The sequence below is a fragment of the Helianthus annuus genome, chromosome 14 (genome assembly GCF_002127325.2).
Source record: "Helianthus annuus cultivar XRQ/B chromosome 14, HanXRQr2.0-SUNRISE, whole genome shotgun sequence".
Taxonomy (NCBI): domain Eukaryota; kingdom Viridiplantae; phylum Streptophyta; class Magnoliopsida; order Asterales; family Asteraceae; genus Helianthus; species Helianthus annuus.
In genome coordinates this window covers 124,325,271-124,352,164 of record NC_035446.2, presented here as the reverse complement: position 1 = coordinate 124,352,164, position 26,894 = coordinate 124,325,271, and the positions used below count along the sequence as shown (strand labels likewise).

The window sequence follows — 26,894 nt, the reverse complement described above, 5'->3', positions numbered from 1 at the left end:
AAAAAATACATTTTTAAGTGTTTTCTGGCCATTGCGTTTTGAATAAACACATTTTTGAAGTGTTTTTAGTCCATTGCATTTTAGGTAAAACACATTTTCATGCTTTTTCAGTCTATTGCGTTTTAGAAAGTACACTTTCTTTTGTGTTTTTAGGCCATTGCGTTTTAGAAATAAGACATTTTTAAGTGTTTTCTGGCCTTTGCGTTTTAGAAAAACACATTTTTGAAGTGTTTTTAGTCCATTGCATTTTAGGTAAACACATTTTTATGTGTTTTCGGTCCATTGCATTTTAGAAAGTACACTTTCTTTTGTGTTTTTAGGCCATTGCGTTTTAGAAATAAGACATTTTTAAGTGTTTTCTGGCCATTGCGTTTTACAAATAAGACATTTCTTTGTGTTTTTTGGGCATTGCGTTTTAAAAAAAAAAAGTCATTTTTTACGTTTTTTGTCTATTGCGTTGTACGCAACTGGGTTTCTTTCCATTGCGTTTTACGCAACCGGGTTTTCGAAAAGAAATTTCGAAAAATATAGTAATAGTATACTTGTTTTAAAGATAAAAAAAAACACTCGTTTTTTTGTGTAGTTTTTATAAAAAAATAATGTCGTATGAAAAAGTTATTAACGTTTAAAAAATTGGGGGGAATTGGAGGAGAGCGGGAAATTATTGTACTGGATTGACTAGAATGCCCTTACACAAACCCACGCGCCTCTTTTCTTCCCTTCAGTTTCCCTCATTTAATCTTAGCACTTGATTAAATAAATTGATGGTCAAGATTAGTTCCTAACCAAATAAATTTCCTATTATATCCTAACCCTAACAACCAAGCGTGTTTAAATGCGAAGTCTCTTCCTTTTCCACAACTAACATATCTAGAATGTGTCAGTAACACTTGAAGTCGAATATCCTTTTATGTCACGAGGTATCAACTATGAACGAATACAACATTTTTTTTTGATGTTACATACTGGGAAATTCATGAGTGACATATATCAAGTTTGAAAAATACTAAACCAATATAAAGGAAAATCGGTAAAATGACCTTTACCAATGTGAAATGCAAAAATAAACATTGGTGTAGAGACTAAAGGCTCCACAGGGGCTTCAAGGTGAGGAAGAGGCTAGGTAGATTTTCATTTTTTTTTTCTTTTCTTCACAATTTTTAAATGGTTATAACTTTTGTACGATAATTTTTTTAAAGAAAATAAAATGCTCTTTAGTTTGATGTAATTTAAAAAATATATAGAGTAAACTGCCATTTTGGTCCCTGTGGTTTGATCTCTTTTGTCACTTTAGTCCAAAACTCAAACCTTTTGCATCCGGGTCCCTGTGGTTTCAGTTTTATTGCCATTTTGGTCCAAAAATGAAATCAGGTCATATTTGTCTTATAAAATCCTTCTATTTTGTCCTTTTTCCTCGTGGGCAAAATGATCATTTCTTTTTTATAAATAAATACTAGATTTTATAATACAAATATGACCTGATTTGCCCCTGTGGAAAATGACAGAATTGCAGGATTTTATAAGACAAATATGACCTGATTTCATTTTTGGACCAAAATGGCAATAAAACTGAAACCATAGGGACCCAGATGCAAAAAGTTTGAGTTTTGGACTAAAATGGCAAAAATGACCAAACCACAGGGACCAAAATGGCAGTTTACTCAAATATATATTATCGTATGAAAAGTTATGCCCGTTTAAAATGCTCTTAAAGTATTGTAACAAATTACTTCTCTCTTTTATCCACATTACGATTCCATGGTTCTGTCAAGATAATTGGTGGGCCCTTGTGCTCAGTCATGGGTGTCAAAACAAGAGAAACTAGTTGGAGCATAAAAGAATTATAAGGCCAGGGGGTGTGATATATTGCCCCTGGCCACATCATCGTCGTTAGCGCCCTATGGCACCCCACACCCATTCCTTGCTCGCCATAAAGGGGGCGCTATCCAAGCTTTGCCATTGCAGTAACGATTGTTAAAGGGAAAAGCAGGTGGGACCCATTCTTTCAACCAATTATCAAATCTTTTTCTCTTTATTTTTTTATTTTGTTTAATAAGGGGATTTAAATCATTGCATGCAAGTTAAAGGGAAGGGCTTTAAAGCGCCCTATGTGACATGGCGCTGATGTGGATCTAACGTGGCGTAATAAAGCCCCTAGGGGCTTTAAACCACACCCCCTAACCTAAGAGACTAAAATTGACAGAAGGGTATCTTGATGATTGATCAAGGTAAATCAATGTTCAAGATGAGTAAGTGACACTTAACGTCATAAAATAGAAGTTACTTAGACCATGTGTAGTGGTGAGTGAAACAAATGTTTCATCCTTAGGGATGAATTGACATGTGGCATATGTGCATTATGGAATGTGAAGTGAATAAGAGGTGTAGTGGAGATTTGTGAAAATGTGGGGAAATCTGATTTTTAATTTCTTTTTTTTTAAGTTAAAAAAGAGTTTAAAATAGATGTGGGAGGATCTGATTGGCTATTCAAATTCATCTCAGACATATTTGAGGAAACATCATTAAAAAAAGGCAAAAAAATGTCCCGGGTGCGGTGTGGTGAGCTTTATGTGGCGTTTTTAGGGCATTCCACGCTTAATTCCACCCCCACTACGAATGTTCTTATGGTTAAGAGTGGCAATAGGGTAATAACCCCTATTATTGACTTTTTAATTTAGTTTCACTATTTTTTTAAGTGCACATAACTTTGTTGTTTTTTATAAAACTATACCATAAAAACAAACATCTTTTTTTATTGCAGTGTAGTATTGCTAGTTTTTTTTGTAACTCAAGCATCTACCCAATACAATGTTGTGTCAGTCCCATGTGTTAGATGCATTTACTGATTTACCCTCCATACTGGAATCATATAAAGGTTGGAATCAAGTATCAACGTATAAAAGAACAAAGCAGAAAAGTCTAGAAAAAGCTTGATTAAAGTTTTAGGTTAAATCCTTTTTATCTCTTATCTTTTTTTTTTAAGAAAAGCTTGATAAAACATTTTAGATAAGAAATTTACACATATAATAACTTTTCATCTTCACATAAATATACAAAAAGTACTATAAGTATGATGCCACCTGGTGACTTGTATATCACAAACACTTGTGCCAATTTATATGTAATGCCATGAATACAAAATTTTGCAGCATGACATGGTGAAATTAATGATGCATACATAACTCATGCTTGAGTAGTAATTATTAAGTAGAGTTTTTGTCCATCATTAATCATATCCACATCAGAAATTTGACCTGCATCTTCTGTTATTATGATGCAAGAAGTGGGAGGAACGTCCAACTTTAAGTGATCTGCTGCCGTTTTGATGAGTTCATCGATGGATTCCGGAACCCATAATACAATCCCCAACTTCTTTTGATCCTTTGGTTCCCATGGCTGAAACGGGTATACAGTACATTTTCTTTGGGGCGTTTTATCTGTGACTAAACGCGAATAGTTAGAATGGTTGGTTCATCAAAGAAATGAAAGATATTTTATCTACCCAATGAACACAGGGAAAATCACGAGAATAGCCATGTTGACTATATATATATTTAATCAAAGGAAAACGATCAAATCTAGATACGTGGTCACAATTGATGAGTGTTATGTGCCTTATGTCCAAGGTTTAATGCAAAACTACTATCGAGCCGGGGGTCTCACTGGAAGCAGCCTCTCTATTCCTACGGGGTAGAGGTAAGGCTGTCTACATCTTACCCTCCTCAGACTCTACCTTAGCTTTGCTATTGGTGGGATTTACTGAGTATGATATGATGATGATGAACTTTCGAGTAGTATGATGATTTTAAATACCTGTTGATTCTTGAGAGCATGTAGGGAATTCCGACAACTGCAAAGATCTGGCTTCTTCCAATAGCTTTATCAGTATCTTGTTTCCAGATGATCTTGCTTCATCAAGGGGAGTGTTACCCCATCTGCACAGTCAAACCATAAATTCCGTTTTACGTCGTTCATTCAAAAAAAAATCTCGATAACAAACTTATACCTGTCCTTCAATAGAACACTAGCTCCAGCTTCAACTAGCAGCTTTGCTATTAAACACGATCCTTGTGACGTGGCAACGTGAAGTGGAGTTCTAAAATCGTAGTCTTTAGAATTCGGGTCAATTCCGTTTGATAAAAGCCGCCTGATGAAATCTATGTCCCCTCTCGCCACACATGAACACAAGAAGTTGCCAGGGTCGTTTATCTTTAACGACCCCCCTTCTTTTACTAGGACAGATGCAATGTCATCATTCGCGTTCTTGATCGCTTCTAACAACGGCGTGTTTCCAAAGTTATCTATCAACAACATGAAAAAGTATATCAGTATATGTATTTAGTTTAAAAGATTTAAAAATATAAAGACTTTGTTTGAAGTTTACGGTTTACCTGACATGTTAACCTCTACACCGTTTTGAATTAGGAAAACCGCAATATCCATGTGTCCTTTTGCTGCAGCGAGATGCTGTACATGTCAAACAGATTGTTGGTAAGTTTTATGCGATTAACGCATTTTTTTTTGTGTAAGATCGTTGGATGAAAAACATACCAGGGGTGACCTTCCGTCATAATCTTTCTTGTTCGGGTCAGCACCGGATCGAATTAAGCTTTTTATCTGAGACAAGTCTCCATTAAACGCTGCACTGTTGACCCTTAGTGCAAGTTCTGCTTCTTGCATTCCGATATGAACTGTGATATCCGTCACCATATTCCTCATTCGAACGTCACTTTCTTTACCCTGCAAGAATATGTTTCAAGATTAAATACAAAAAAAAAAAAAAAAAGAAAAAAAAAAAACAGTTTTAATATCAGTTTAAAGAGTTAAGTATTTAGTTACCTCTAGTAGATTGTTTAAAATCTTCCTTCCATCAAGAAAATATATTTCAAGAATATTAGTGAAGGTTTGTTTATCAAGCCGCAAAAGTCGACAAAGTTCACAAACTTGAACTGTGTATGGTTGTGGAATGTTACATAGAATCGAAACATCACCAAACGAGTCATGAGGTTTTAGATTTGATACTATCTCTTCGGATCCATCTTCACATATTACAACTTCTTCCTGTACCAAATTTAATTCAAAGTTCTAACTTTAATTAACAAGAAACTAATATAATGGGAACAAAAATAGGGATGTGAATTTCTGACACGAAGCCTAACATAAAATTTGTGGGTTTGAATTTAGTCTAAACAGTTTCGAGTCGAACCTTCGAACAGATTTAGCTAAACGGGTTGTGTTCTGGTCGACCTGGTGGGTTCATGTGTTGGCCTGTTTTTTAATCTGTTTGTTTTCAAATTTCTTTAAAAAAATGTGTTATTTATGTCACTAAATAAACTGATTTGAGTATTTTATGGCAACATTTAAAAGAAAAAAGAAAACTTAGCATAAGGCTTATTTTTATATATTTTAATTTAAAAAAAAAATCATTATGAAGTACAAATATGCAAAAAAAATAAATAAATAAATAAATTAAATAAAACAAACTTTCAGGTTAAACAGCCATGTTCATGTCAACCCATGAAAACTCGTTGATGTTCATGTCAAATCTTTAAGATAGTGTCGGGTTCAACCCGTGAACACGACCCATTTAACACCCGTAAATAAGAAGTACCAGGCTGCCATGACAGATGAAATAAAGCTGATCAACAACAATCCCTTGCTCCATGATTACTTCACCAGGAAGAAAGAACTCTTCTTGCACTCTAGTTACAACATGATTGATAAATTCCGAAGAACACCCCCTGAAAAGCGAAACCTTTTCGATGTACGTCCTGTAGAGACTTTCCGATATCTGCAACAAACAAAAACACAGTTTAACAGACTAGTCATAATTAAACAATGCTTAAAATAACCGACATTAAAACCTTGGCGCGAATAGAGATTGGAAGGTCTTGAATAACGGCAGAATCAGTAATACTGCTGTCGTATTGCAGCCTCACGTGACCTTTAATTTGATTGCGTATGTCTCGATCCAATTCATTTCTATCCATAAATTTGATAAGATCTGACATTCGGTCCCTATATCGTTCTGTTTTTGATCCTTTTACGATTAAAGCTGTCATGTTACCGATCAAATAAGCACCAAGAACCATGTCAAACGAGACATAAACCATAACGAATATCATCTCTCTTAAGTTGACCGCATGTATGTCACCATAGCCTGCATAAACAAGCCCACATTCATCATTCAAAATTCAAATAACATATGTGATACACTCGTACACATATACTAAACCGGTTTTTGCAAATACTTACCGACTGTTGCCATAGTAACAATTGCAAAATATAACGACGTTATATAACGTTTCCAAAGATCGATTTCTCTGAAGTTTGAGTAGCTATAATCACCAAGTGTTAAGCTCCCGATCCACGTGTATCCTTCTTCGACAGGTGGCAGAGTCGTAGCCAGATAGTAGAATATGCATGCAGCCGTATGCGTGCAGTAGAGCTCAACAGCAATAAGCTTTATAATCCTCGAAAACAAATACTTGACCCGTATGTCCTTCTCTAACTTGGAAAAGAATTCTAGAACCTTACGTGCCCGTACTAATCGTATTAGTAAAAGGTATCTCACTTCTTCTTTTTTCCCAGAAGCCTGATTAATATGATTATAACTTATAAGCGCGCATTGTTAGTTAAAAAGTATTGTTTGCGCCTGCCTATATGGAGTTTTGAAAGTTGTACCGTATAAAGTATGTCCCAAGGCATACAGGCGAGTAAATCAAATATGAAATGAGATTTCAAGTACCTGTAACAATGAAGTTAACATAACGTAAACATTGGAACGACAATTATTAATGTTTAGGGGATGAAAGAAGACTGACCGAATAGCGATGAGTCGTGGGCTAACGATGAACTTGTAGGTTTGGGTGTCTCGGTAAGGAACGAAGAACTGAACAACGATGTCGATGAAGAAAGCGGCTTGACTGAATGTGTCTAATAGATAGAGGCGATCGGGTAAGCCCCGGAAGAAGCCAAACTCCATGGGTGTGAAGAAAGAAGAGTAGATTGCCCATACTAATATTACTTTCTCCCATGTCCGGTACCATCTGCATCATAAAAGTCTTGATTTAAGCATGTTCAAGGTTTATTTAAATGTCATATTTTAGAGCAACTTTAACACTTTCAGCTTATGATACACAACATTAAAAAAAAAAAAAAAAAAAAAAAAGAAAACAAAGACAAAAACAAAAAAAAAAAACCTTCAAGGGTGGGTGGTGCAGCGGTAAGCATCTATTTTCCCTCTACGAACCTGCCCATCGCTAACTGCAATTTTACTAGATCTCATTGGTTAGTAGGATATTTGCGAGTGGCGGAGCTTGACTAAAAGTTCCGGGGGGCGGAAAGTCATGGGACCCAATTTATATATTGTATAAATATTTAGGCAAAATAATTTGGGGGGGGGGGGGGGGGGATCCTTTATAATTTTAAAATTTTCGGTCGAAAAGTCGGAAATTTTACACTTCTAACCAAAACATTCGCGCGGGGGGGGGGGGGGGGGGGACACCCGGGTTTCCACTAAGCTCCGTCAATGGCCGAGTCCCATGAGCTTTTTGGAAACAGGAACCATAGATCGATCGATCCATAAGAACTTTCGATTTTTTATGAATAACTATAGGTTTAAATGTTTAATCTGATAGAGCTCAATTGTAGAAAGAAACTAAAAGAGAAGAAGATTTTCCAAAACCAAGCTAACCACTGATTGTTAGCCTTTCTGTTATTATAACTGCCAAACTCAACTAACTCAATACAACATTTACAATACGATCCTATACTATAATTGTTTACAAAAGACCCCCCTGAACCATTAACTACACATATCAATAACCCCCCCCCCCCCCAATCAAACCTTGTCCTCAAGGTTACCACTGACCAAACCACTGTTAAACCACAACTACTGATAGTCCTTAACTACTGGTAAGACTTAACTACTGATAAGCCTCAACCACTGCTAGAACTGAAAATCAGGGAACCGCAGTTGTAAATTTTGTCTATTCTCCCACGTAGCCTCAACTACTGACAATCCTTCCCACTGAATTAAAACCTGATGTACCCCTTTCCTTCCTTTCCTTATCAAACGATGATCCAATACTTTGGCTGGTTGATACAAGAACCTAGCTATTGTTGGGATCGGAACAACAGTGGTTGGTGGACCATTAGCCTGTTTGAGAAGTGATACATGGAAGACTGGATGCAATTGTGATTCCTGAGGCAAATCCAACTGGTAAGCAACTTCCCCAATTCTTTTTATGATCAAATAAGGTCCATAATACTTTGGAGAAAACTTATTTAATGTTGCCATTCTCAAAGACGTCTGAACATAAGGCCTGAGTTTCAAGTATACCCAATCACCTTCTTTAAACATTCTATCACTTCTATGCTTATTGGCCTGTTGCTTTAATCTGTTTTGAGCCATCAACAGTCAGTGGCGAAGCTTGAGATTTTCGATCGGGAGGTCGAAAACGTACGTACCAAAAAATTTCTATAAAACCAAGGGTAAAAAACGTATATACCCAAAAGTTTCTATACAAAAACTACATACTCTCCACTACTGAGTGAAAAGTTCGGGGGGTCGTCGGCCGCCCCCACTAAGCTACGCCAATGTCAACAGTGTAGACCTCAATATTGATATAGCTTCTTCTCTAGAGCACATCTCCTCATCCAAACTTGCAACTTTAGTATCCCTATGTATATAAGGTACATGCAAAGGAGAAGCAAACCCATATAAAGCCTGAAATGGAGTGGTTTTTATAGAAGTGTTGTACCACCATTCAGCCAAAGACAACTAATGAGCCCAAGACTTCCCATAGTGTAAGATCATACACCTAAGATAAGTTACCACCTCTGTCTGGCCATCTGTTTGTGGATGGTATGCAGTTGACATAGGCAACTCAATTCCTTGCAGTCTTGTAAACTCCTGCCAAAAAGTACTCAAAAAAACTGCATCTCTGTCTGATACTATAGTTGTAGGCCATCCATGCAATTTATAGACATGAGCAATAAAGCACTGAGCCACAGAACTTGCAGAAATAGGATGGGTTAGGCCCATGAAATGAGCATACTTAGTAAGCCTATCTACCACCACAAAAATTACATTTTTACCCTTTGACAAGGGTAGGCCAATAATGAAATCCATACTTATGTTTGAAAACACACAATTAGGAATAGGCAATGGCTGAATCAGTCCAGGAGAAGCCACAGTCTCATATTTGGCCTGTTGACAAACATGACATTGCCTTATGAACCCTCTCACATCTTTAGACTGGCCCCTCCAATAAAATAACCCTTTCAACTTCTGACAAGTGGCTTGAACCCCTGAATGACCTCCTACAGTTGACCCATGACACCATTGTAACAGTTCTTTCCTCAACTGAGCATCATTTCCAACTACTAACTTCCCCTTCCTTTTTAACAAATCTGCCTCCCAAGAGAACTGGCCCACAACCACCGCCTTCTTCAACTGCTGAATCAGTGTTTGCACATCAACATCTGTTTCCCATGAAGCTTTTATCTTTGACAGTAATAAAGGATCAAAAGATGATACTGCCAAAGTGAAAAGAGAAGAGCTTTGTAATCTTGAAAGAGCATCAGCCACTACATTTTCAACCCCTTTTTTATATTGTATCTCAAAATCATAATTCATCAATTTCACCATCCAAGAGTGCTATAGAGGTGTAGTAATCTTTTGATCCAACAGATGTTTCAAGCTCTTATGATCAGTTTTTATGATAAAATGACCAGTGATCAAGTAATAATGCCACTGTTAACTGCTAGCAGAATTGCTAACAATTCTTTGTCATAAACTGACCAAGTTTGTTGCTTTGGAGACAAGGCCTTGCTGATAAATGCTAAAGGATGGTTTTTTTGCATGAGAATTGCCCCAATACCCAATGAAGATGCATCTGTCTCCACTATAAACTGCTGAGATAGATCAGGCAATGCGAATACAGGTGCTGAACTTAATGCTTGTTTAAGTTGGATAAAAGAGTCCTGAGCACTCTCATTCCATTTGAACCCATCCTTTTTGAGCAATTCAGTTAAAGGTTTAGCTATAACCCCATACCCCTTGATAAACTTCCTTAATAACCAGATAAGCCCAAAAAACCTCTCAATTGTTTCACATTTTCAGGCTTAGGCCACTGAACTACTGCCTCAATCTTTGAAGGATCAGTTTATACCCCCTCCTTGGTGATGATTACATGCCCCAAGTATTCTACCTTCTGCCCACCAAACATGTACTTAGACTTCTTAGCATATAATTGACCTTGTCTCAAGGTTTCCAAGACACCTGCTGTAAATGATTTAAGTGTTGTTTCAAACCACTACTGTAAACTAGAATATCATCAAAGAACACTAAGACAAATTTCCTCAAGAAATCTTTAAAAGTGCAGTTCATCAATGCTTGAAAAGTAGCTGGGGCATTTGTAAGGCCAAAAGGCATGACCAGAAATTCAAACAGCCCTTGATGTGTTCTAAAAGCTGTTTTATGTATGTCAGGTTCATGCATCCTTATCTGATGGTAACCTGATCTGAGGTCCAGTTTAGAAAACACAGTAGCTCTCCCCAACTCTTCCAACAGTTCATCAATTAGAGGAATAGGGAATCTATTTTTTACTGTTGCTTCATTGAGTTGCCTGTAATCCACACACATCCTCCAGGATCCATCTTTTTTTTAACCAACACAACAAGAGCTGCAAAAGAACTTTGGCTACTTCTTATTACTCATGTTTCTAGCAATTCTTGAGTCATCTTCTCAATCACATCCTTTTGCACAGACTGATATCTATAGGACCTCAAATTGATTGGTTTGTTTTCATTATTCAAATTTATCTTATGATCATACTGCCTTCTAGGAGGTAATGCATTTGGAACTTGAAACACATCACTATACTCTTCCAATATGCTTGTAATTCTTTGCTGAACACTGGATCCAATACTGTAGACCCAAACACATCCTGCACTTCAGTCTGCAACAATTGCAGACCAAACGTCTGTGATTGAACTACCCCTGCACCTTGGTTCACCAAAATATGCATCTTCTCAGCAGAACATAAACTCATACCATTTGTTTCAATACCCTTCAATGTATAAGTTTTCCCTTGCACTTTAAACTGCATGGTCATATCAGCAAAGTTCCAATTAATATTCCCTAATGTGGCCAACCACTACACTCCTAAAACCATATCACAATTTTCCAGGGGCAATACCAACACTTCTGCATTAAACCACACTCCTTGCATCATCCATTTAAAGTGACTACACTTCTGCCCACATTCCAATTGATTACCATTAGCAACAGTAACCTTCATAGGCTTCACAGGTTGTAAAGGACATTGCAGTTTACTTATTACCTTTGTATCAATGAAATTATGAGTGGAACCAGAATCCACCAAAATATTCAGCCTTCTAGTGCCCACTGACCCATTAATCTTCATAGTTGAATAAGAGGGTATACCTGTGATTACATGTATAGAAATATGAGGTTCCGTTTCCATCAATTGTTCCTCATCCACTGTCACTTGTTCCTGATCTGTCACCTCTTCCTCATCAACCAACTCTAAATTGTACAACTGTTTGTTCCTATAATTATGAGCAGGAGTGAACTTCTCCTTACACCAAAAACACTCTCCCTTTTCTCACTTCTCATCCATTTCTTTAGTGGTATGTCTTCTTGTAGTCTTGACATGTTGAGCATTCAAAGGTGTTGGTAATAGGGATGGTGTATTGGCATTCATAGTAGGAGGTGGTTTCAGCCCAGTGTTACTGTACTTATGAGCATTATAGGAATTGTAAACATGTTTCTTTTGACTACTAGACCCAAACAGTGTATTATACACAGTTTCTTGTTGTTTGGTTACTACATATGCTTCTCTCAGTGTTCTTGGTTTAAAAGCCTTTACTAAACACCTTATCTCAGGCTTTAACCCCCCACAAACAAACTCACGGCATATTCTTGACAGACCACTGTTGGGTTCGTAGGCTTTAGGGTAGCCGACCCTAGTTAGGGTTAGCCGACCCTAGTTATTAGGCCCACTTAGTTAACTTGTTGACCAAGTAGGAAACCCTAATCTTGTTCTATAAATACCTATGATGTAATTGTAGTCTAATAAAAGTAAAACCCTAGTTGCAACCCGTGGACGTAGGTCACCTTGACCGAACCACGTAAATTCTCGTGTTCTTTATTTTCTGCTAGTGTGTGTGTGTGTTTGTTCCGCTTCCGCTCGAGCCTACTCTGATCCGATACCCTAGCAAGTGGTATCAGAGCCAAAGGTTCAGTTAAATACACGGTTCACACGGTTATCGCAGGAGAAGGAGAGAGCTGGACGAGAGATCTTGATCTGCTGTTGCTGCCGTCGCCGCTGACTTGTTTACGGCCCGTACCTATTCTCTGGTTACGGCTCGTAAGGTCTAGGGTTTGCGCCGTAGGGTTTGCTGTTGTAGATCTAGTGGTTTTAGGGTGTTTGGCGATTAGGGTTTCGGTTTCTTGGTTCCTTGTGGTTTTTTCTGGTTTTCTCGTTTGCTATGGCTGAAGACGGGAAGTTCCGAATCGAGAAGCTCAACGGTACTGATTTTGCATGGTGGAGATACAAATAGAGGCGTTGCTTGGTGAATGCGATTTGGATGTGGTACTGGAAAAAAAAACCTGCTGGAATGGATAAAGCTGCCGAAGCAATTTGGAACTCAAAGGACAAAAAGGCAAGAGATAAAATTACATTGGCTTTGACGAGGAGCGTTGCATTTAATATCATGAAAGAAACAACTGCTCATGGTATGTTAACAGCTCTGTCAAATATGTATGAGAAACCGTCTGCCAGTAATAGGGTGTTCTTGATGAGGGAACTATTTAATATGAGAATGAACGAGGGCAGTTCAGTTGCTGATCACATTAATGAAGTCGATTCAATTTTGTCCAGGTTAGCAACTCTGGGCATGAAGTTGGATGATGACACTCAGGCTGTGGTTTTGTTATCTTCCTTACCTGATAGCTGGTTAGGATTTATGACAACGGTCACTGAAACTGTTGGAACTGGAAATTTGAAGTTTAATCGGGTCCGGGATAGTGTTTTGGGTGAAGACGTTCACCGGAGGAACACTAGTGGAGGATCTACTTCTGGTATGCTCAGTGTTAGCAGGGGAAGAGGTAAAAACAGAAGCAGTGGGAGTCGTAGGAAAAGCTTGTCTAAAGCTGGGAAGAATGTGAGGTGCTGGAACTGTGGTGAAAAGGGGCATGTTAAAAACGAGTGTCCTGATCCTAAGAAAGAGGATGGTAACCAGCATGTAAACAGTGTTGTGTCAGATAAATCTGACGGTGATGTACTGGTTTGCTGTGAAGAGTCTGTAGATTCTTGGGCTATGGATTCTGGTTCTTCGTTTCACGCCATGCACAGCGGGGAGACGATGGTGAATCTGAAAAAAGGAGACTTTGGAAAGGTACAATTAGCTAACGATCATGTTCTTAATGTTACGGGTATGGGAGATGTCAATCTGAAGACTCCATTGGGCACTACATGGAACTTAAAGAACGTCAGGGTAATTCCAGGTTTAACGAAGAAACTTATTTCTGTTAGTCAACTGGATAAACAGGGACTAGATGTTAAGTTTGGTGGTGGGAAGTGGAAGGTGATTGATGGAAATCTTGTTGTTGCCTGTGGGAGGAGACGAGGATCGTTGTATCTAGTTGAGATACCTGCTGAGGGAGTAGCCATCCCTGTACAACATAAAGTCTGGTTCACTGAATCTAGTAAGCAGAAGAGGGTTCAATTTGCGAACTTGAATCCTGGTGCTTTGGGGATGTCAGTTGGATGTGGTTGGGGGTCTAAGTTTAAGCCAGTCAGGGGATTTGGTGATAGTGGGAGCACGGGTCGTGTTCCGGGTACAATCACAAAGAACCGTCAGGTTTTAAAGACGAAGATTCCGACTGAAGAAAAAAGCTCTCCTGGAAATAGTTTGCAAAATGTGGAGAGTTGTATTAATTCTCGGTGTATCTCTAGAGCTGGTGGTACGTGCAAGCCGGTTGAGATAGAGAATGGGTCTGATAAGACTGTTGGGTTGGAGCTTGTGGGAGCTTCAACTGGTCTCTCAAGTACTTGATGAGAGGTGTGGTTTCAACTAGGTGGCTTTGGATGTGACTAAAGTCTTAGCTTGTTCTTGAAACTGGAGGCTGGGAAGACTTGTACGTAAAGATTACTGAAGTTACTGGTGATGGGTTTCTTGGATGCACTTTGTGGACTATGCAAAGCCTCCGAGTGGGAGATTGTTGGGTTCGTAGGCTTTAGGGTAGCCGGTCCTAGTTAGGGTTAGCCGGCCCTAGTTATTAGGCCCACTTACTTAACTTGTTGACCAAGTAGGAAACCCTAATCTTGTTCTATAAATACCTATGATGTAATTGTAGTCTGTATCATTCTGAAAACAGTTGTGAGAATCTAATAAAAGTAAAACCCTAGTTGCAACCCGTGGACGTAGGTCACCTTGACCGAACCACGTAAATTCTCGTGTTCTTTATAGTCTGCTAGTGTGTGTGTGTTTGTTCCGCTTCTGCTCGAGCCTACTCTGATCCGATACCCTAATAAGCCACTACCCTATTCAAATAAGAATCAAAAGAGTCATAATACTCTTGAAGTGAACCTGTCTGGTGTAAATTCTTAAGTTCTTCCATAGCATTCTCCAATAGAGTCACTGAAAATCTTGAAATGGCTGATCTGCTGTATTCATTCCAGCCCACCTCATCAATACTCCTTCCACTACTCCTCAAGAACCCTTGATGCCACTGCAAAGCTTTTCCTTCCAAATTGATCACTGCCACTCTAACCTTTGCTTCTTCAGGAGTCTTATCCATTTCAAAGAAATTATTACACTTACACCCAACCTTCTACATCCTCACCCCCAAATTCGGGAAAATCAATTCTTCCCAATCTTGGCATTCTCTGATCATGATTTCCATTTTGAACCAATGATTCTTTGTCATTATTCTCAATTGTTGACAGTTTATCTAAAACTGTCTGAATTTGCAATTGCAGTTGTACTACAGCAGCTTTGTTTTCTTCCACCCCACTTGCCATCATCTGAACATTCTCAGAGATCAATTGTGAATTGGCTTGAAGATCTTGCACACTAATCTCCATTTTACCAATAGACAGCGCATTGTCTTTAATGGATTTCTCCAACTCTTGTTGTCTAGTAACTGCTGTCATTTTGAGTTTGAATCAATCGAACAAGGATTGATTCAGAATTGAAATGAATTCGAATGAAATTGATCCGAACAAATGACCAATTCCTGTTTTTGAACTGAACGAGAGTGGAATTGAACGAACAAATGATCAATTCCGAAGAATCAAAAGAACGCGGTTGAACAATTTCTTCGAATTAGGGCTTGAATCACGAGTTGTCCGAAGATCGAACAGCTCTGATACCAATGATAGAGCTCAATTGTAGAAAGAAACTAAAAGAGAAGAAGATTTTCCAAAACCAAGCTAACCACTGATTGTTAGCCTTTCTGTTATTATAACTGTCAAACTCAACTAACTCAATACAACATTTACAATACGACCCTATACTATTACTGTTTACAAAAGAAACCCCCCCCCCCCCCCCCCCCAACTATTAACTACACATATCAATGTTTAATCTGTTCTTAATTTATAATCGTCAAATTTTATTTATTTATTTTTCTCATCTCACCAACCAGAGTGCAATGGTTGGATTGGATCTAGCCATGTTATTTCATAATTACAAGTACGAAACATTGAAACAATGACGCACTCATATTCACAGGTGTAATATAAAATAAAAATATTATTAAATGTAAATGATAAAATTTGGCACGATCATCGCTATATTTGACCTTTTTAATTCCTACTTTCTAACTCATCTTTGACTTTTTCTTATAAATCAAATAATCGCATCTACCTTTTAAATTTTTCGATTTCTAGCTACGGGACATGTCATCATATTAGACGCACTAGCGGTTCATTCGGTTTAACCTAATGATTTCATAATCAATTTTGAAGAATATTTAAATATTAAATAAAAGTTATATTGTTACGTTTGTTATATTTAAAAAGTTAACTATATATTTCTTTTTCTTAAAAGAAAAGATATTGTAATATTATGAAGGTTAATTATGTTTGTTTATTTATAAACGTGTATATTTTTATTTCCGACCCCTTTGGGGAAAATTCCAATCATATTCCGGTCAACCAAAGTACCAAACATTGTGATAGGATTTCGTGATGTTGTTTGGGTGCCGTGTAAAGCTGCAATTTTACGGGTTTGCTTCCTGATGAGGATACGTCCCCTGGCCGGACCGAATCATCGCCATAAGCAAGAACCGAACCGCGATACGGACAAAACCGGACCTCGCATCATAAGACAGGACGAACGCTATAATGGTCCGGTTTAACTAACTGGGCCCCACTCCCATAACTGCCATGATAGCGACTGGTCCGACCCTAACTAACTCGCCACATCAGCACACCCAAAAGCTATAAATACCCCGCCAAGGTCTCCAGCAAGGGGTAATCGTGATTCTCTCTCTCCCTGACTTATTTCCTCCTCACAAATACTTATTCTCACGCCCGAGCTTGGTCACAGAGAGGCCCCCCTCCCTGTGACGAGGCTAACGGCGTGCTTGTCTCTTGTGATCTTGCAGGTCTCTTGTTGGATCATCTGAAGTTCTACTCTGGCCAGTCCGTACCAACTGGTTTCTGAGTCTTCAGTGGCGCCATCCCCTCGAATTCACATAATTCATTTCGTTGTTCTCATTTTTTCGAAGTAATGGCAGAATTACCAACAGTAGTCTCCACCAGTCCTTTCCCATCTTACAATGATATATGGGAAGGAAATGCTAATTCCACAATCGCCTCAGCAGCCCCGACAGGCTCCACATCGGCTTCTACAGCTGCAAATGTTGTGGGTGGAAGTTCTGTCGCCACACTGTCCGTCACTGCTCCAGTCGTTACGCCACTACCGAGTTTCGACAACGCTTTCCTCTTAAGGAACGCTGATCTGTTGCGACAGTTACAGCAGCAACAGCAAAGAGATGAGATGCTGCAAAGTCTCCGAACAAACTTGTTTACCAGTGCTTACTCAGGGGGAAACCCTGTCTCCATCGGTCCTTTTGCTTCTGGATCTCTGGTAAGTTCTATGACCTCTACTTCTGTACCACATGTTACACAATTCTCATCCGTAACAAGTGCTCCGATGAATAACGGTCTAAACGACCTGTTTCTCCAGGGATCTCTGGGATTAAACCCCCAAGACCAAGAGTTGCTCATGCCATATCATCCCACGTCTATGACGTCGCAGTCAAAGTTCACGCTACGGATTGTCAATGCTCCACTCCCAGCTAAGCTGAAGATGCCTCCCACGTTAAAATTTTACGACGGTACGTCCGACCCGGACGACCACATGTTCGCACAAAGAAAGAGACACATGGCACCGGATCGAGCAAAAGCCATAGCAAAAGATGTTAAAAGTCTCCTAGACGCGGGAATCATTCGGGAGGTTCGGTATCAAACATGGGTATCAAACCCCGTGATGGTACGGAAAAAAGATAACTCATGGAGAATGTGCATCGACTTCACCGATCTAAACAATGCGTGCCCGAAAGATTGTTTCCCTCTCCCAGAGATCGATGAGAAGATTGACTCCGTTGCAACATTCAGGCTAAAATGTTTTTTGGACGCTTACAAAGGCTATCACCAAATACAAATGGCGGTCGAAGATGAGGATAAGACGGCCTTCGTCACCAATGAAGGGGTGTTTTGTTTCAAAAAGATGCCGTTCGGCTTGAAAAACGCCGGTGCTACGTACCAGCGCCTGATGAACAAAGCTTTTAAGGACCAGATCGAACGAAACGTAGAGGTGTACGTCGATGACATCGTGATAAAAAGCCATGATGAGGCCGCCATGCTGAAAGATATACTCGAAACATTTACTCGGCTCCGAAGCATTAACATGAAGTTGAATCCGAAAAAATGTACATTCGGGGTGGAAGAAGGCAAGTTCCTCGGGGTCATGGTTGGGTCAAAAGGCTTACGAGCCAACCCCGACAAAATTGACGCCGTTCTTACAATGAAGCCCCCGACGTCAGTTAAAGAAATTCAGTCCTTAAACGGACGATTAGCTGCTCTCCATCGTTTTTTATCAAAAGCTGCAGACCGATCGCTCCCATTCATGGACGTTCTCAGAAAAAGCTTTAGATCGGAGTTTAAATGGACGGGAGAGGCCGCGCGAGCTTTTGAAGAACTTAAAGAATGTTTGGGCACCTTGCCAACCCTCACCGTACCAGAAGAAGACGAAGTATTAACGGTGTATTTAGCTGCATCATTCGGAGCCATCAGCGCGGTATTAGTTGCTCACCGAACGGGGAAACAAATCCCCATTTACTATGTAAGCCGAACGTTGAAGGATTACGAAACAAGATACTCAAACTTGGAAAAATTAGCCTTGGCCTTAGTCCATGCTTCAAGAAGGCTTCGTCGATATTTTCAGGCCCATCCAATCGAGGTACGAACGGACCAAAGAATCCAACACGTTCTCAGACGACCCGAGGTCTCAGGCCGAATGGCGAAATGGGCAATTGAGTTGGGCGCATTCAACATTACCTTCCGAACCAAAGGTCCGTTAAAAGGACAGGTGATAGCTGATTTTTTGGTCGAAATACCGGAAGAGAAAGAAACTGAGGGGGCAGGTAAAGCTCCGGAGAAGCCATGGTCTTTATATACCGATGGTGCCTCTAGTGCCGAAGGGTCAGGAGCGGGCCTAATTCTCACCGACCCAGACGGAACGGATGTAACGTATGCGCTCCGACTAGAATTCAAAAGTTCCAACAACGAGGCTGAATATGAAGCTCTCCTGGCCGGCCTACGCCTAGCACAAAAAGTCGGAGCCAAGAATGTTGTGGCCCATGTAGACTCGCTGCTCGTAGCAAATCAGGTAAATGGAGAGTACGAGGCGAGGGAGCCAAACATGATCGAATATCTCGAGCAAGTAAGGCAAGCAATGGCTTTGTTCGAAGCATGTAGGGTCGAACATATCCCCCGAAGCAAAAACAAAAAAGCGGATGCATTAAGCAAGTTGGCATCAGTGTCATTCAGCCACTTGGCCAAAGAAGTAAGAGTGGAAGTTTTAGCTACACCGTCAATCGCAGCTCCGCAAGTAATGCAAGTTGAAGTTCCATCACAAACATGGATGACGCCGATAATTAATTATTTGGTGCATGATGTTCTGCCAACTGACAAAGCGGAAGCAAGAAAGGTCCAGATCAACTCCCTCCAGTATCAGATGCAGGAAGGAGGCTTATACCGAAAGACCTTTCTCGGACCATTGCTAAAGTGTCTGGATCCGGAGCAAGCTAGTTACATCATACGGGAAATACACTATGGCATCTGCGGTATCCATGCCGGGCCCAAAATGATCGTAACAAAGGTAAAAAACGCAGGGTATTACTGGCCCGGAATGCACGAAAGCGCCGTGAAAGAGCTCCAGCAATGTGACGAATGTCAGAGGCACGCACCTATCAGTCTCCGAGCTAAAAATGAAATGATTCCAGTAACCGCCGCCTGGCCCTTTCAAAAATGGGGCGTCGATATAGTCGGACCTTTCCCGAGATCGAGCGGAAGCGCACAATACCTGTTGGTTGCAGTGGATTATTTTACTAAGTGGGTAGAAGCTCGTCCATTCACAACCATCTCCGGCTATAACGTGACACGATTTTTCTGGGAGCAAATAGTATGCCGATTCGGCCTGCCGCTCTACATCATAAGCGACAATGCAAAACAATTCGCGGAAAATCCCTTCAAACGGTGGTGTGAAAGTTTAAAAATCAACCAAGTTTTCTCCTCGGTTGCTCACCCCCAGGGCAACGGGCAGGTGGAGCAGATTAATCGTCGCATCGTTGATGGCATAAAAAGAAGGTTAGGGCAGGAAGGAAAAGGCTGGGCGGATGAATTACCGAACGTCTTGTGGGCGCACCGAACATTGCACAAAACTAGCAACGGTGAAACACCGTTCAGCCTGACCTACGGAACTGAAGCAGTGATTCCGGCCGAGATTGGACTCCCAAATCAAAGGCACAAGAATTGGGAAGAAAACGAACGCGAACTCCGGTCCAACCTTGACCTACTGGAAGAGCGCCGAAACATAGCCGCAATCAAAGAGGCTCGGTACAAGGAAAAAATCGAGAAGTATTACAATGCACGGGCTAAAATCTACAAGTTTAAAGTCGGAGACTACGTGCTCCGAAACAACGACGCAAGTCGCGTCGAAGCCCCCGGCAAACTTACCCCAAAGTGGGAGGGGCCATACCGAGTCAAGGAAGCCAGTGAGAAGGGCTCGTATGTGCTAGAAAAGCTTGACGGAACCCCAGTGCCTCGAACATGGAATGGGGTACACTTAAAAAAGTGCTTCATGTAAGCAATCAGCTACGGCTGAGGAAGATCGCTAATTTACATTTTAGTATTTCCAAATTTCAATATGTAAATCGGGAGGGCATACCCCGATAATTTGTTACTTCCTTTTGTAATCGGGATGTTTTTTCCCCGAATTAATGAATAAAGCGATCTATATCTTTATAAACATAAAGGTAGCATACATACAAGTTCGAACAAAAATTCTAAACGTGCACGAACGGGCCACGACCCATGCCTCGCGCTGATCGAGAAGGCTTAAATAGTTAAAAAGAAAATTGAAATCTATTGAGCAGGTGAAGCACTTCATCTGGTGCGATCACCAAGATTAAAAGTATACAGCAAAGGTTTGGACGCAAACCGATGCTAAGTAACTGAGTTAAAAATAAAAGATTTAACACAAAAATAGTTATACATCTTTGATTGAACGATCAAATGTACTTCAGGCAAAGCAAACTAATGAAGCACATTGTACGGTTACAAAAAAAAAAAGAAGCAAACTGATGAGACACATTGTACGGTTACAAAAAAAAGAAACAACATTAAACATGAGCTATATTATCATCATCTCCAACAATGGGAAGTTTACTTCTTTGTTGAATAACCGATAGGGGCTCATCTAACAAGTCAGCCACCTTGTCGAGAACAGAGATATTAAGCTCATCGAAAGCTTTCACCGCAGCGTCTAGGGCACTCTGAGCTCCAGCATCATAACCTGGAACCTCTTCCGCAGAGCCAACTAGATTCTGCGCGGCCTTAAAACCCTGTTTTATCCCCTCATTCGCCCCAACTGCATTAACACTGTTGACAAGATCAGAAACCACCTTCTCTAATTCGGGGCTCTGATGCACCAGCTTAACAACCCATGCGACCCCATCTGTCAGAAACCATTGCTTGGTAAGTTTCAGCTCCGACAGTTCCGCGTATGCTTCAATCATATCACGCTCGCACCGGATCAACATTCCTCTAGCTTCATCAATTGTTGTCTTGTGCGATTCGATCTCCCTGTCGCGAGCTCTCTCAATTTCGCCTTTAGCTGCAAAGGAACGACGTTCAAAAGGATCAACAATGACAATATAAGAAGAAGAAGAAAGAAGCAAAGATCATGAACATACCATCAGATAAACGGTGGTAGTCAGCCAGAAGTTGGTCATGAGACGCCTGCATTTCTTTAAGCTCGGCTGCATGCTTCATCTCTACACCGGTTAACTTTTTCTCCAAATCATCAACTTTCGACTTAAAAATCTCCAAATCCTGAAGAGCTTTATCTCGAGCCTCGTAAGCGGCCGCAGCCGACGCTTGGGACGACTTGTTAACCTCCTTGGCCTCTAAATTTTGCTCTTTCAAACGATCAACCTGAGCTCGAAGAGAATTCAATTCCTGTTTCGTTTTCGAACGGATGTTATCTTCTTTTTCCAAGTTAGCAACCTCACGTCGAAGCTTGTTGCAATTTGACTCCGATTCAATCCAACGTTTATACGTTTCCACCACCAATGAGTTAGACTGTGCCTGATTCACCATAAGGGCGTTTCCAAGTTCCGGGCCACTCATCTTCCGATAATGAGAATGTTCCGCTGGAGTCCCAAAATGGAACAGTGCCATCTTCGCCGATAAAGCGTCCACTATCCGATCCTTGTTCGTCAATGACCACTCCGGGATATACTTCTCCAATGCCCTAGCCGAATCCATATCCTCAATGCCGCCCGAACCTAACTCCCGTGATAAGAAAACAGCTTCAGTGTTAAACCATAAAGGGGACGAAGAGGCACTGTCCCCACCATCAACAGGTTTGGGACTCGGCCTTGACACGTTAGAGGCAACCCCCGTGGTAAACTTACCCGAAGGAGACGGTTCGATTCTTTTAGGATCGGAGGTACGAACATCAGTAACAACTTTAATGCCTCCTCCTCCAAAGGACAATGGACTAGACGGAATGTTTTGCGGATGGTCCCTGGGGGTACGACCCTCATGAAGATGAGCATCCAAATTTTCTAACACACCCCCAGCGGCAGAAAACCCAGTAACTTGGTCATCATCATCATCCAGAGTAATAGTTTTAAGATCTAACTTCGTTTTCTTCTGCTTAAGCTTCGGACCAGATTTAGACGAAGCCCTCTTCCTTTTTAAAGTAATATGAGGCTCCCCACCTTCATTCTCATCCTCTTCATCACCATCATCGCCCCCCTCCAAGTTCTCGGCACGCTCTCCTTCGTCTCCCACCGATAAATGAATTCCTTCATCCTCAATTATAAACTTAGAGCCCGATCCTTTTGACCCGATCGAAGCACCTCCTTTTCCTTTACCCTCACCGCTGCCAGTTGCCGTCACAATCTGAGCCGCAGTAACATTCCCTATTGGAGCCGAAGGGTTCGGGCCCGCACTCCCTTGGACGTTTAAACCTCCTCGATCATCCAGAGCTTCCGGCTCCCGAATCTGATAAAGATTATCGTTCACCACGGTTAGATACGGAGGATCGCTCTTCGGTGTCCTCGTAGCGCGAAGCTCAAGCTCTTTGGAGTCAAAGGACTTCAACCTTAACGCCTCTCTCAAACCCATAACTGCAAAAAAGATAAACAAGCAGCATCCAAAGTTCGGTACGGTGTATATATAAAAAAAAAAAAAAAATTTTGAGAGACGCGGCAAGTGCCACGACCAAAAAGTAAGAAGCGTGACTAACCCTCTCCGTCCCACCTAAGGGTAGGATACCACGCCAGCTCGGACCAAATCGTGCTGATCCGTCCCATAACAAGAATGTGTTCCGGATAACTTTGAATGCGACCTGCTTCCTTAATCAAGGCTGCATATAAGGTCCTATTAAAATCGAAGTCCTTAGGGAGAGAAGACGGGAGTTTCATCTTCTTAGTCCTCCAAACCATGAACTCCGGAACGCATCGGTCATCAACGTAGAAGAATCGTTCTTTCCAGTCCTTTATACTAGTAGTAATCCATGTATAGCAGCAGGAGTCCTTATCTCTGACCTCAAAGGTATACCAGTTACCGGACCGATTCAACTTGTAAAAAGCCCGGAACACATCCAAGTCCGGTTCGGATCCTAAGCCACGACAAGACAGCTCAAAATGACACACCTTGGCAAGGCCAAAAGGGTTCATCTGAGTAATATGCACCTCGTGAAACGTGAGAACCCCGACCAAGAACTTCGTCAGAGGGAGGCGGTAGTTACAATAATCAAATAAGCGCGTGTACACCCCAATCTTCCCCGGAGGAAACGGAAAAATAGGGTTATCCTTTTTAGGGAGGACAGGGTGCAGAGATGCAGGGATTGCATACCTTTCTATATACCAATCTAAACCATTTTTAGTTAAAGTATTAAAACAACCGGACAAGTTGTTTTTCGACGCCATAGTAGAAAGAAGCTAACCTGTATTTGTAGACCGCCCGTTCTCGGAGAAGAAAAGGTAAAGAAGATGAGGAAGATAAAGAGTAAAAAGAAAAAAGAAGTGAAAAGGTAAAAAACAGATTATTCTGCCCCCTTTATATAGGGATAAAGAAACCGACTTCGAACCACCAATCAGGTGGCGACACGTCATGATGGATGACACCCATCAGCCATCACATCAGGCGGGAAAAGTAAAAACGACCGTCGGTTACCCAACTATGGTCACCGCCTTGAAATTCAAAATTCAAAAAAAAGAAAAAGCGACAAAACCGGAGACGTTTAAACCGCCAAGATAACACTGTTATAGTTCGAAGCTGTTATCTAAGAAACACCACGAACTAGGGGGACTTGATGAGGATACGTCCCCTGGCCGGACCGAATCATCGCCATAAGCAAGAACCGAACCGCGATACGGACAAAACCGGACCTCGCATCATAAGACAGGACGAACGCTATAATGGTCCGGTTTAACTAACTGGGCCCCACTCCCATAACTGCCATGATAGCGACTGGTCCGACCCTAACTAACTCGCCACATCAGCACACCCAAAAGCTATAAATACCCCGCCAAGGTCTCCAGCAAGGGGTAATCGTGATTCTCTCTCTCCCTGACTTATTTCCTCCTCACAAATACTTATTCTCACGCCCGAGCTTGGTCACAGAGAGGCCCCCCTCCCTGTGACGAGGCTAACGGCGTGCTTGTCTCTTGTGATCTTGCAGGTCTCTTGTTGGATCATCTGAAGTTCTACTCTGGCCAGTCCGTACCAACTGGTTTCTGAGTCTTCACTTCCACAATAGAATTGATGTGTTTTAGAATTAAACAATTATTCAAGCATAAAATATCGTTTGATTCTATTTTAAGGTACATCCCTTGGTTTTTTTTTAGGTTGTACATGTGTACAAGTTGTCAACCTAACAAACGTGAGTGTGTGTGGAGTGGTCGGAATTAATAATCGTGATCGCTAAAACAATGAATATAAATAGAAAAGTTTATTTTATTCCCAGGATGTAAAACTTGTTTATAAATGCTATCACTTATCATTGATGGTTTGAAACACTAGTGGTGTAAATGAGTTAGACATGAGCTTGTTTATGGTCAACCTCGACTCGTTTAATTAATAGAGAGCTTAACTCATGAATAGTTTTTTAAGCTCGAGCTCAGCTCGGACTCGACTCGTTTATTATTTATGTAACTATTTTACAAATATATTTTTAAAATTATTTTACACATATACTTATAATTATTTTTTATGCATAATAAAATATATTCAATTCAAATTCAAATGTTTTTATCCTAATTTTATATATAATAATAATAATTATTACAAATACAAATTTAATCTATTAAATAAAAATTATGCTGATAACAAGCTCATTTAGACGCGTGAGCCGGCTCAGCTTCACATGTGAAACTCGGGCTCAAGCTTGTTTATTAAACGAGTTTCTCGAGTTCATTTAAGCACAACTTGATTCGACCTTTTAGCGGGCATATCTTTAACAGCTAATGAGCGGCTCAGCTCGTTTATAGTCATCCTGAGGTTTTATCCACTAGTCTACGGCCACGTGTAATTATATAGATATGCACACATAAAAGGACAAAATGTTAAAGGAACAAGCAAAAAAGGAAACCTGTTTTGTGGGGGGATGTAGAAGCCTTTGATGCCATCGAACACTTTGTCTGTGTTGAACCCTCTGTGAGTCGAGTCCAGCCCCAAGTCCCACTCCAACAATGTGAACACGTTCCGTCGTTTTCCCAACCTCTCACCATCCCGGAGATCCTCCACTCTGTACTCCCTCCGCCTCTCCTCCGCCTCTTCCACCGTCGTACTCCGCCGCGCGATCTCGCTCCTCATCGGATATAAAATATAATCGACCAAGCTGTGGTCAGTACAGCTACTAACTAATGAACCGTGATTAACTAGTTTTAGTCGGGTGTTAGTTAAATATATGGAGATATGAGAGGATAGGATTATTGGACCAATAATATGTGTAGTGTTTGTTTTAGAAGAAGATGGTTGTGGAACATGATCATCGAAAGAAAGGTGTCAAATCACGGGAAATGAGAGAGAAATAGAAATAGTGTTTTGTATGATGTAGGTGTGGAAATAATTAGCAAAGGAGGATCCTGTTTATATAGTTCAGCTTGAAAATAATCTATCATAGCTGTCTCATACTAATTTTGATAGAGTTAAATGTCATTTTAATGATTGTGGTTTGGGTTATTTTTCAGTTTAGTTCAAAGGTTTCATTTTTCGTTTGTGGGTCTAAAGAGGTTTCACCTTTGTCATTTTAGTCCACTAGGTTAACTTTATCCTTTTTTTTTTTGTTAATGAGAAGGGCAATTCGGTCATTTTATATGGCCAAATTGCCCTTTTAGTTAACAGAATTACATGTAAAATGACCGATTTGCCCTTCTCGTTGACAGAAAAAATGGATGAAGTTAACTCAGTGGACTAAATTGACAATGATGAAACCTTTTTGAACACACAGATGAAAAATGAAACATTTAGACTAAACTGATAAAATAGTATAAACCACAGGGACTATAACTCAATTTTTATATTATCTTGTTGATTGCTTTTTTGTTTAGAGGTTTTCGAGATTGGATGGTGAATTTTATATTTCACATACCAATTTTTATATTATCTTGTTGGTTGCTTTTTTGTTTTGTTTTTTATAATCTCAAAATTAGAGGTTTTTGAGATCGGATAGTGAATGTTAATATCTGAATTTGTATCCGAAATTTCGGATATCCGGGGATATCCTATCCGAAATTTCAGATACAGATTCGGATATCCGAATTTATAAAAAAATAAAAAAATATGTTTTGTGCGTCGATTAAAACTAAACCTATATTCGATTTTCCAAATTTTCAACATTGAAAACTAAAAACATTCATAAATTAATATCCGAATCCGATTATTTACTATATTTTAAACTAAATATAATGCTCATATACTATATATATATATATATATATATATATATATATATATATTTATAAAAACAAAATTAGTTTTCGAATGTCGGATAAACGGATTATCCGAAATTATTTAAATTCATATCCGAATCCGAAAATTCGAATATCC

General features: G+C 40.1%; 2 protein-coding genes across 6 annotated transcripts; both read right to left on the bottom strand.

Moving 5' to 3' along the window:
* Positions 1 to 3,007: 3,007 nt before the first annotated feature.
* Positions 3,008 to 25,908, bottom strand: LOC110909285 (potassium channel SKOR). Of its 4 annotated transcripts, none has more exons than XM_035983232.1 (13): positions 25,435 to 25,907; positions 7,203 to 7,266; positions 6,825 to 7,049; positions 6,685 to 6,748; positions 6,256 to 6,595; positions 5,865 to 6,160; positions 5,612 to 5,791; positions 4,840 to 5,061; positions 4,552 to 4,740; positions 4,392 to 4,467; positions 4,007 to 4,301; positions 3,814 to 3,935; positions 3,008 to 3,437 (listed from the first exon to the last, which is right to left on the bottom strand). In XM_035983232.1, the coding sequence occupies exons 3-13, from the start codon at positions 6,983 to 6,985 to the stop codon at positions 3,184 to 3,186; spliced, it is 2,199 nt and encodes a 732-aa protein (XP_035839125.1). In that variant the 5' UTR covers positions 6,986 to 7,049; positions 7,203 to 7,266; positions 25,435 to 25,907; the 3' UTR covers positions 3,008 to 3,183. The 4 variants fall into 4 exon arrangements, with proteins under 4 accessions (XP_035839125.1, XP_035839124.1, XP_022010009.1 ...); XM_035983231.1 differs by having other exon boundaries at positions 3,008 to 3,443; positions 25,435 to 25,906; XM_022154317.2 differs by lacking the exon at positions 7,203 to 7,266 and having other exon boundaries at positions 25,435 to 25,908.
* On the bottom strand, positions 20,585 to 25,469 carry LOC110909284. 2 transcript variants are annotated; one of them, XM_035983230.1, is made up of 4 exons: positions 23,086 to 25,469; positions 22,247 to 22,966; positions 21,524 to 22,117; positions 20,585 to 21,444 (listed from the first exon to the last, which is right to left on the bottom strand). In XM_035983230.1, exons 1-4 carry the CDS (start codon positions 23,768 to 23,770, stop codon positions 20,951 to 20,953), a joined length of 2,493 nt encoding a protein of 830 aa, XP_035839123.1. In that variant the 5' UTR covers positions 23,771 to 25,469; the 3' UTR covers positions 20,585 to 20,950. The 2 variants fall into 2 exon arrangements, with proteins under 2 accessions (XP_035839123.1, XP_022010005.1); XM_022154313.2 differs by having other exon boundaries at positions 20,587 to 21,444; positions 21,524 to 22,966.
* Positions 25,909 to 26,894: the final 986 nt, after the last annotated feature.